The 11,581-nt window shown below is 40.5% G+C and overlaps 1 protein-coding gene across 1 annotated transcript; it reads right to left on the reverse strand.

Moving 5' to 3' along the window:
* Positions 1 to 1,174: 1,174 nt before the first annotated feature.
* BTG4 (BTG anti-proliferation factor 4) lies at positions 1,175 to 5,299 on the reverse strand. The gene is made up of 4 exons (XM_047693700.1): positions 5,077 to 5,299; positions 4,441 to 4,578; positions 3,430 to 3,628; positions 1,175 to 1,677 (listed from the first exon to the last, which is right to left on the reverse strand). The coding sequence occupies exons 1-4, from the start codon at positions 5,247 to 5,249 to the stop codon at positions 1,495 to 1,497; spliced, it is 693 nt and encodes a 230-aa protein (XP_047549656.1). The 5' UTR covers positions 5,250 to 5,299; the 3' UTR covers positions 1,175 to 1,494.
* Positions 5,300 to 11,581: the final 6,282 nt, after the last annotated feature.

The raw sequence follows: 11,581 nt of genomic DNA on the forward strand, positions 1-11,581 counted from the left end.
ACCACGACTTAAGATTTAAATACTCACTTAACCTGTCCTTGGGGGAACAAAACTTAAGAACGCCTTTTTCTGCAGCTTGCATAGCAATGAATACTACTGTACAAAATTCAAAAACAAAGTTTTAAAGGTAAAAGTTTCCAGCTTCCTGGTGTCTAACTCCAGGAAAGTCTTTCAGGGAATCAAATACTTTGTGATAGAAAAGTTTATGAATATTTCACCTTTAGGTATCTTTGTTTTGCTAAGATACTTTAATTTTTAATTTTAGTTGCTTCTTAAATAGCTCCTGTCGTATGTTTTTTCTTATTAAGTTGTGTATCAGTTCTCACATCTGTATACAGATATAGCAGGACTCTAAAGATGGTCACCATTTATTGTTCATAATGGTAGTTTCTTTTTTTCTTTCAACAAATATTTATTGAATGCCTACCATGTGCACAGCAGTAATCAAAACCCTTAACAGCCCTTGATCTCAGATATTCCATTCTAGTGGATTGGATTTAAATACAAGGATCAAAATATCTCAATCTCAGGCAATTATATGTAATGAATGAATGAAGGTATTTTTAAATTTTATTTTTTCAGTGTTCCAAGATTCATTGTTTATGCACCACACCTAGGGCTCCATGCAATACATACCCTCCGTAATACCCGCCACCAGGCTCACCCAGCCCCCCACCCCACTCCCCTGTACTCCAATGTTCACAGCAACAATGGCCACAATCGCCAAACTGTGGAAAGCGCCAAGATGCCCTTTAATAGTGGTAGTTTCTGGCTGAATGGTGGGGATTTTTTTTTTCTTGGTGGTATACTTTTTTGCCTAGCTAAATTTTTTTTATTAAGTTTTTTATTTTAACTCCATTAGCTTGAGTCCTTATAATGAACAGGTATCACAGTTATAAAACAAGTCATAATTAAGTCTATAAAGAGGTAGAGAAATAGATCAAAAATTTTAAAAGACATACCAACAAGGGAATTTTGTATCTGAAAGAGTAATTTTAAAACAAGCTCCCAGTGGCCTTGTAAAATAGAGCAGCAATGATGGGTAACAAGTGTGGCCAGGAGACCATATCACACGTATCACACTCTCCTAAGTGAAGATCTGCCTGCTTTAATGGCTAATGAAGAAACACAAGCTTTCAAAGCTTTCTTGCAAAAACACTGAACTAGAAAGATATTAAAAACATAGTACGTTTATTTCAACTGTTCCTTTTCATAATTCATTGAATCTTATCACAAGTCAATATCTTCATTCTATTACCTTACTGAATACATTCATTAGTGTTACATAAAACTTCACATAGAATTAAGGAAGAATTAAAAGTACAGCTAAGAACATAACCATGATCTGTGTGAGATCATTCACAGGTACAACATCCTGTCCCTGATGGGATTACTTTTTCTGTTTCTTGGGCCTCAAACTCAGATGCCCTTTTGTTTTAGAGAAAATAAAGCAGCTCCTCTGAGCTCTGTCCCACCGAGTGCCCAGCCACCACGTTATCGGTTCATGTTGACCCAGTGGTACCTGTCTACCCGGGGGAGAGCAGCGGGCCTCTGATTCTTGGGATTTTTATGCAATGTGGGATAAGTGTTTCCCGGGAGGCCCAGGCGGCCATCCGCCACATTCTTTTTGCGGGAGACATGGAACCAAGATTGAAAGGGTTGTTTCAAGTTTTCAACCTGGAAAAAAAAAAAAGGTGAAAAAGAAGGTATGAAGGTCATCTCTGAAGTAATAGGCTAGACCGAAGTACTAAACACAAACCCGTAACTCAGAAGCTGAGCCTTTAGAAAGTACAGTGAGTACAAATGAATAGAAATCAAGGCTGCTGATGATCGTTGGAAAATGGTCTAGCATGAGGGGTGGTAATAAAGTCATGTCCTACCTTTTAACAAAATTAAGTCTTTAATCCCACTAAAATACTTAAAAACAGATCTTCAAATTTCTGTATATTCTTGGAATCTCTTCTACCCCACCCGTCCCCTCACCGACTTAACCCAAAACTGTCTAATCGTAACCTCTAGGGCTGAGGTCTAGAAATATCCATTTTCAACATCCCAAATGACCAATACAGATGTTTTGCAAAGCACACTCTGAAAAGACGTTCTCCAAGTCTCCAAAAGACTGGCTGTAGATCTGATCCCTAGATCTAAGGAAATCTTTCCAAGCATAAGAACAAAATTAAGGGTATATATGTCATTACATGATTTTAACTTTTATATGTGCAGAAGTCTATAATAAACCGTAGAGTTTGGAAGCAAACTACAGAAAAAATACTTGCCAATAATATGAAAAGGAGTTAAAATATTTCTAACCTTTGAAGAACCTATAATAATATATTAAGGTCTTAAGTGGTAAATGGGTGAAGAACAAATTCATAAGACAGTAAGTACCCAAAACATTTGGGCACGTGGCGATTGGTTTTTTTTTTTTAAGTTAACACTTAATAGTCTACAACTGATAGTGTCTTTAGCAAATTATGTCTTTTTAAATGAGAAAACCAATTTTAGGGAAAATGATAAAACAGACCCTTTCACAAGGAGCTGCTCAGAGCACAAGTAAACAAAACCTCCTCGAGGGTATTTTGGCCATATTCAGAAAGTGGAAGGTCCATATCCTATCACCCCGTAATTCCATGTCTGAGAATCAAGTCTCCAGAAATAAATTAAAATTCTGTCATCTCTACAAGTTATCACAACAAAGAAATAATCTAGATGTCCGCCAATAGTAGATTAAGTACATTACAAGAGAAAAAATAAGTATTAAAATGTTAAGTATTTAAATTGTCTTAACATGCATAAGGGGTCAATTTCAGAAAACATACAAACAAGTATATACATACAATGTCAATAGAGGGTCTGTCTAGATCACGGTTTTTCAAATTGAGGGTTGCCACGATTTCTGGGTCACGAAATTCATTTAGGTGGTTGAAATCGGTTTAATTGAATAGCAAATATGGAGGGCATTATGCCAAGTAAGGATAAGTATTGTTTCATGAAACAAATATGCAGATCTTTCTAGGAGTTGTGGTTAACACATATTTTATTTTATATTTTTTTAGAAAAACTGTTCTTGTGGTGGGATTACAGTCCTTTGACCATTTCTCAATATTTCAAGTTTTCTACAAATGGTAATTTTCTGCTACCGAGAAAGCCCACTAATTTTCAGATTTAATCGTGAAGGAATTTGGATTAAAGGAAACTTGTGTCCATATACTACACGGAAAAACAGTATTACATGAGATCGTGTAGCTCCTGAGCACTCAATCAAGTAGTGGAACTACATATAGAAGAAAAAATTTTTCCAGAATGTTACTGTTGTGATTTTAATCTTTACGGTTTTTTCTGTTTTCCACTTTTACAGAGAACAAATTCTTTTCAGAATTAGAACAGAAAAAAAGACAAAGCGTAGAGAAGAACTGAAACTCACTTTACCTGGTAAATGCTATTTGGATTGCTCACTTTAGGAATGATCTGCGGTTTTTTGTTACAACTCTCTTCATCCGAGGAAAGGCCGGAGTTGTAGTCCAAAGTGGCCCTGTTAACAGCGCAGCTGATCTGTTGGGAAAGCTCCCATTCCTCCCACCTGCCTTTAAAAGAAGCAATTGTAAATGGATGATTTTTCTCACCATACCTAAGCAGGAAAAGAAAATGAAGTATTCATTAGGGATTCACAATTTCACAAGGTTTTGTTGTTTTTTTTTTAATCTCTACTCTCTTGTATAGACCACTCACTAATCTGCAAAAAGTCATTTAAAAAAAAAAAAAAACAAATGGAAATGGTTTGACAGCAAAGCAAATTAAGAGACCTTGTGACCTTCAGCTACCACAGGGTTATAAATTTTTTTTTAAGATTTTATTTATTTATTTATTTATTTGAAAGCGCAAGAGACATAAGTAGGAAGAACAGCAGAGGGAGGGGGAGAAGCAGGCTCCCCACTGAGCAGGGAGCCCGATGCGGGGCTCCATCCCCGGACCTGGGATCATGACCTGAGCCAAAGGCAGTCACTTAGTCAACTTGGCCACCCATGCGCCCCACACAGGGTTGTAGTTAATGGGGGTTATTCTGCAAGGGCTTTCTTGGTGAATTTTTCAGAAAAAGACAAGAACTAGTTTCTTTCATTTCAGCTAAAGGACGGCATTGCAACTTCTCGCCCCCTTGATACTGCCTATAATACTTCGTCGTTATAATCTACGGTTGGCAATGAAGTGCAGGGGTTCCAGTCTGATTTCAAATACTGGGTCAAGTCTTTGTGCTTCTAGGCCATCCACTCCTAGCAGAAGTTCGTGTGAATCAAGTTTGCATCGGAAACCTTAACCAGCCAGTGCCCTCGGCCGCTGACGCAGGGCTGTGAGGGGTCATCTCTCACGAAGGTATACAGAGCTGACTATGCAACCCACGGTTTCTGGGGTCACAGGCACAACCCTTCCCAGGAGATTACTCACCTACAGCACACTTCAAAGGGATCCACCCATAGGGTCATCTCCTTTGGAAGTCCCAGGTGAGAAAAATCCACTTTACTTTCAGCACAAGCTCTTTCTAGAATGGGATCTTTATTCTGAGTATTATTTATCCTGATACACCTTTTAAAAGCAAAGAAAGCAAAACAAAGATGTGGCGACAGGCGCCTTAATAGAAGAATCATGTGATGGGCAAACAGCTTTAGTACTCACAGCTCCCCCGCAACCTGTAACCCCCACCCCATCCCCACCCTCTCCAGCTGGGTGAGTAGAACCATCGATTTTTTGACACAGCTACTCAGACTGTGAGTTACATCACTAAGTCACTCAATTAATGGGATGAACGTTCTCTGCGTATCTTTCCTGGTGAACACAAGTTAGAGACTGTGTGATCCACCTCACATAAGGGCGTTTGCCCTGTAAGTCTTCAATTGTATTTAAACTACATAGTTTTCGACGACAAACTGCCAGCCGCTGCATCTCTTTCTTTCAAGCCCACATTCAAGTCAGTCTGAGCCCATAACACTTCTGTTGCTCAGACTCTGCCACCAGAATCCTTATCAATGGTGATCACTTGCTTGTGACAGACTTCCCTTTGCCATCGTCCACAGCGGCTCTCACCTGAAGGCTTGCCCTTTGGAAGGGAAGTCAGAGTGCCAGTGACTTCTGTAGGTTTCAAACAAGATCCTCATCAGCTTTTCTGCAAAGTCTCTTATTTGCTGTTTACTCAGCTTGTCATGTTTTTTCACTAGTCTTGTGACAAAGAAAACAGCTGTTGCAATTTCATCCCTCATGGTTCAAGAGAAAGGAGGAGGTCTGCAACCATCAAAAGGAAGCCAGGATAACGAAACAGAGACCACATCACACTGGTTATCAGCATGGAAATGCCATTTGGAAGTTTATAGACCTTATGTTTAAAATAGAATCGTTTGCTAGTCCTTCATGAGCGAAATAAGCACATCAAAAGTAACAATTAACGAAACAGCCAGGAACACCAGTTCCTCAACTTGTCAGTTTTTAGTGTTTTCAAGGGAAAAAAGACAGGCTTTTTAGAACTTTAATACACGTAAGCAAAAAATGAAACATTATACAACTTAAGTTTAAAAAAAAAAAAGTCCTGATAAGGGACAGTAAGGTATACCCAAGTACTGCTTTTTAAAAACATGTTTATAGAGAGTAAAACATTTCAGGATACAGTAGTTCTAAAATGTGACTCTCAGGTCACATGCTTTAAGTAAAAGTTTAACTTAATCAAACATACATTATACTTGCCAGAAATAGTGCTTTAGCCACAACTGAAAATGAGCCAGTGTTGGAAGACACTCTCCCCTACACGTGTCCTATTAGATTTAGGCTGAAGTTTATATAAGTCAGGGTCCCGGAGCCTGTCAGGTGTTTAACCTTACACAGGTGTAGCCTGTTAGGGTACTTAAATAGCTTCGTCCAGGTCCCCATCAGATTGCTCCCTGGTATAAGTAGAGTGAGTCCTTTAAAAGCGGAAAATCTTAAAAAAAAAAAAAAATTCCACTTGGATTTGTCTCTTCTATTTTGCCATTAAAGTCTTGTCTCCTATGATGTAGACTGAGAATCAATCAAGCCTTCTCCTCCCACCATATCCTATAGCCTATATTCCAGGAGTTTTGTCTCTAATGTTAATTGTCAACATATTAAAGAATTTTGTCTTGGATCATGTATAAAACTTATGGCAACTTTCTTTGAACAATCATTGTGTTGACTACACATATTTTTTGCTAGAATGTTTATTTGCAAAATAAGTAGGAGAGAACTTGGAGTTTATCTATTCTCATTGGTTCTCAAAGTGTGGGTCACTGACCACCTCGTTAGGACCCACTGGGCTGCTTGTTAAAAATGAAGATTGGTCGACCTTATCCCAGATCAACTGAATCAAGGCTTCTAATGGTGAAGCCTGCGAACTGGTAGTTCACGAGCTCTTCCAGGTGATTCTTATACCCACTAAAATTTAAGAACCACTGCACCTGGCATATAAGTCTTTAAACCCACCGTAAGCGGTCACTCAGGCTCTTCATCAGTGAGAAAGAATTCATCCTCTTAAAAGGAAGCCCATTTCATTTCTGAAGAGCTCCCAGTCCCAAGCAGGGTTTCCTCGCCCTGAGGCATCAATCCCTCCTAATGGAAGCCTTGGTTCTTCCCTCTGGGACTGTAGACTAGACTGCATCTAAGGCCCCCCTGCATGAAGACACTTCAAATACCAGCGCGTCAGCCTCTCCTGAGTCTTCTCTTTTGGAGGCCGAACCTCCGCTTTTCGCTTTTAATAGTTCTTCCCCTAGACGCGTTCCTCCCGCTTCACCATGCTCGGCGCTCACCCGGGGAGGCGTTTCAGGTATATCGGTAACGTTTGCTTACAGTGCGGAGCCCAGCGCCCCAGGTATGCTCTGCCATGGCAGGTCAGAGTGGGACTGTCTCCTCCCTTGTGGCAAATACTGTATTTCTAGATCGCAGCCTCGGGTGGCACCCACCTTGCTGGCAGTGCGTCCAACCACTGCCTCGCACTCAATTTGTAAGTCGTCTTTTTTACTAATGCTATTGGTTTTCTATCTCTTTCTCTTCCTGCGCATCTTAAGGTTTAAGAATATGGGCTTTAGGGGGTGCCTGGGTGGCTCAGTTGTTAAGGGTCTGCCTTTTGCTTGGGGGCATGGTCCCAGGTCCTGGGATAGAGCCCCAGTCCCGCTTCTGGCTCAGCGGGAAGCCTGCTTCTCCCTCTCCCACTTACCCTGCTGGTGTTCCCTCTCTCACCGGTGTTCTCTCTTTCACCGTGTCTCTGTCAAATAAATTTTAAAATCTTAAAAAAAAAAAAAAAAAGGGGGGGCTTTGGAGTTAGACCCGGGTGTGAATTGCAACTTTACGACTCACTTTCTGTGTAGCCTAGAGCAACCTGCTTACCTCCTGAACTTTCCGTTTCTGATCTGTGAAATGGGAAGGACAAGAGTGACCACCACTCCTGCCGCACCTTCCCCCTCCTGCCGGGTTGTTAACAAGATTACAGTCGATAACGCGTGAACACATCTTGTCCAGAGAAAAGGGAATACAGCAGAATTGATTTAAAAAAAATCAGCTTAGAATCAAGTGTCATGGGATTGAATCCCAGTCCTCCGTTTACCAGAATTTAGGGAAGTTTCTCAGTCTCTCTCATCTTCAAAATCTCATCTGTAAAAATGGGGGTAAAAAGTGTGCCTATAGCCTTAGAATCAGAGTTCCAGAGCTAGAATGCTTTGGAGGGTTATGGGAATTAAATACAAAATGCCTAGAATAGTACCAAGTACTCTGTAAATTCTCTGTAAATGATAGATATTACTACTACTACTATTATGAGGCTCTTGTCCAGATTGAATTATAAAATTGTATGACGTATTTAGCAGTGCCTGGCATATTGTAAGCCCTCAAAAAATGGTAACCTTTCTTATAATTTTATATTTACCATCTTATTGTCTTTTCTAATGCTTTGTGGATTAAATGGGGTATAAAACAATTGCATACTGCAGTTTTACCTATCCTATTCCATTGTGTTAAGTTTAGACCATCACTATAAGGAATCAACATTTATTTGTGACCCAATTCTGTCATTCAATACATTCTCATATCGTTTTGACCACCTGTTACCTGTAAATTTGGCAAGAATGTATCCTGCTCAAGTAATAAACAAGTTGAATAGAACAAAGATCAAGCAGGGGCACCTGGTGGCTCAGTCAGTTAAGTGCCTTTTTTCGATTCAGGTCATGATCCCGGGGTCCTGGAATTGAGCTCTGCATGGAGCTCCCTGCTCAGTAAGGAGCCCGCTACTCCTTCATCTCTGCCCCTCTCCCCGTTCGTGCTTTCTCTCTTTCTCCCTGGAATAAATAAATAAAATCTTTAAAAAAAAAAAAAAAAGCAAAGGGCTTTGACAAAATCCACATGACTCTAGAACACATTCCAATCTATTCTAGAGACACCATCCTATCAGTATTACTCTTCTGAAATCTTATATATAGAGAGAATGGACTAGAACAGAGAAATAAAAATATTTACTTTAATGTTCTTACGAACTAAGATTTTCAATGTAAGGAAATAAGGATAAAAGTGTAAAATCAAGGAAATTAGGTAAAAAATCCTATAATGTTAAATCTGAAATGGTAGTATTAATAGGAACTTGAGTTTTTTTCCCAAAAATCTGTATTTTGGTTCTGTCCACTGAAAGGTCTAGAATCAATAAGCAATCGAAACACTCATTTTGTGGTCTTTAAATCCCATTTCTCACTTTAAAAAATTCCTTGGAGAAATGGCTCATTCCAGTTCTAATTCAGGTAATACATTAGATGAGCCTGGAATGTATTTTACCAGAAAGCAACAAAGCTATGCAAAACAAGTGGGTCATGTCAAAAGATGTGAGCCTCCATGAAGAGCTCCCATTGGCCAAAGATAAGTCATTCTGAACAGTATAATAGGTACTGAGGTCCTTCAACCAGTTCCCCTCTTCAGGGTCAACACCATCATCCCCCAGCTGCAGGGACCACCAGATGCTAATGGCTCAAAGCTGCATTTCTCATTGGGGCTCACTCTCGGGAACCACCTCACAGTAAAGATATCCTCCCATCGACTGCTAGGGGTGGCCTGCAGTGCAGCCTTTGACTGGCTAATGTGGGGATACAAAAACCTGGCCCCCTCACAATTCTGAAGAGCCATCCCATCCCCGGAGCTCCCCATAAAATAGACTGAGTCCTCAATTGCAAAGGTATCATTGGTCCACCTGTCCCTCTGCCTGGTCCTGTCTTTCTTACTCCCTTTTGGGTATATCTCTCAAGAGGATTCCCTAGTGAACTTTCTGCATGCAGTTCCCGATCTCAGAGTTCGTTTCTGAGGAACCCAGTCTAAGACCGTTTGTACCAGGGATGTTTTTTGTTTTGTTTTTTTTTTTAATTTATTTTTTTTGACAGATCGCAAGTTGATGGGGGGCTGGATCCTAGGACCCTGGGATCATGAGCCGCAGGCAGAGGCTTTAACCCACTGAGCCACCCAGGTGCCCCCTAGACCAGGGATGTTTTAAGGAAACAGTCTCTAAAATGGAAGTTTGGAAGTGGATTACTCGCTTGCTGGCTGGAATAAAAGCTTCATTGCTAGTGGTAGTAGAATATGGGTAAGCATGGCTCCTGGCAACCTGGGCTGGTATAACTTGAAACTTTCACCAGTTGATGGAGATGAAATAGAGATACTGTTATTGGAAATACAGATAGGATTGTGCTGGCTACTGTCGTATCTTTGATGGTCAGGAGGTATGAGAAACGATCACCTAAGGCCTATGGAAATGGTGGCTGAGCACCTGGGTGTCAAGTAATGGCATGACTTAATGAGGCTAGCTCAGTCCAGTGTATTAAGTATTGAAGTCTCTACTAGATGCCCAAAACCTGTAAAAATGAAATTAAGTTGTGACTAGGACCTTAATGACCTTCCACTTTCACAGTGTCTTACTGATTTCAACTTTCCACGATACATTTTTTACTTCCTTTACTCCATTACAAGGGTCTCCAAACTGCTGTACTTTGGGGTCACCTGAATATCTTTTTTTTTTTTTTAAGATTTTATTTATTTGACAGAAAGAGACACAGCAAAAGAGGGAACAAGCAAAAGGAGAGGGAGAAGCAGGCTTCCCACAGGGAGCCCAATGCAGGGCTCGATCCCAGGACCCTAGCCTAGAATCATGACCTGAGCCAAAGGCAGACACTTAACAACTGAGCCAACCAGGCACCCCTAAATATCTTTTAAAAATACTGGTGCTGGACATGGGTCTACCAACAGACATTCTGACTGAAGGGGGGTGGAGGGCATTCAGAGCATCGGGACTTTTAAAAGCTTCTTCGAGTGATTTTAATGGGCAGCAAAGATGGAAGAGCATGAAGAACGAGAGCTCCTAGCCATTAAGGGGATTTCACATTTATCTTACACTATTGATTGCTTCGTAATGCCTTGAGCTTAGCAAAGATCGTTATCACAGATTTCATCATTTATCCTCATCTTTTCTAGCCTTTGCTGAGATAACTTTCGCGAAGGTTGTTTTGTTGTTCTTATTTATGTTAGAAGTAAAAAATAATTGGAAAGGAGGACAACTTATCATATATTGCTGAAATAAAATTTGTTGGGGAGCTAAAGGCAACATATGCATTAGCATATCCTCAAATTTTTCCTTTTCGAATGGTTAGTGTTTGCATCTATGATACTATAGTGGTGTCAGGTGTTGAATAATTCTTTCATTCGTTCACTTTCCCGGATGACCTACTGTTACAGTGCATTTTGAGTTGGTGCAACACATTAGCTGATGAGGCTTTGAACCCTCCCTAGCAATATTTTTTGCAACAGGCCCAGGCAGGCCTTGGATGTTATGAATAGAACAGTAGACTTCCTTAGAGGTCAGGAAAAAACAAATAGAAACTAAACTTCATGCAAGACTTCCTTCAGTTACTTGTTTGGGTGGTTTTAAACACCTATCTTAAATCACCTCCTACGCATAATGACAACTAGAACTTCTATTATAATTGAGTTCATTCCGCGACTATTTCCTGACCATCTACTGCATGTGAGATGCTTGTAAGTGCCATGGGATTAAAACATTTTGTTTCAACTTTCCTTTCAAGGGGTTTATAATCTAGAGAAGGAAACCAAATATGTATCCAAGTGACTATTTGGATGCAGAGTTTCGAGATATGGGATACTCAGAAATCACTCCAAGTTTCCAGCCTCCGTAACAAAGACAATAACGTTTCATTGTAATAACTGCGTTCCGCAGAAGAGCTGGGAGAAAAAGAATAGTGGCTGGTTCAGATCCCATGTGCGGAGTTTTAGATGGCAATTAAACACTCAGGTAGTAATGCTCATTGACAGGACATGAGAATTCAGCAGAAGGTCTAGCTGAGGCCAGCCTAAAACAACCTCATGTTTAAGTAGAATAGGAAGGGGATGCTGAGGGGCGCCTGGGTGGCTCAGTGGGTTAAAGCTTCTGCCTTTGGCTCAGGTCATGATCCCAGGGTCCTGGGAATCTCTGCTCAGCAGGGAGCCTGCTCCCACCCCCTCTCTCTCTGCCTCCCTCTCTGCTTACTTGTGATCTCTATCTGCCAAAGAA

The sequence above is a fragment of the Lutra lutra genome, chromosome 10 (assembly GCF_902655055.1).
Source record: "Lutra lutra chromosome 10, mLutLut1.2, whole genome shotgun sequence".
Taxonomy (NCBI): domain Eukaryota; kingdom Metazoa; phylum Chordata; class Mammalia; order Carnivora; family Mustelidae; genus Lutra; species Lutra lutra.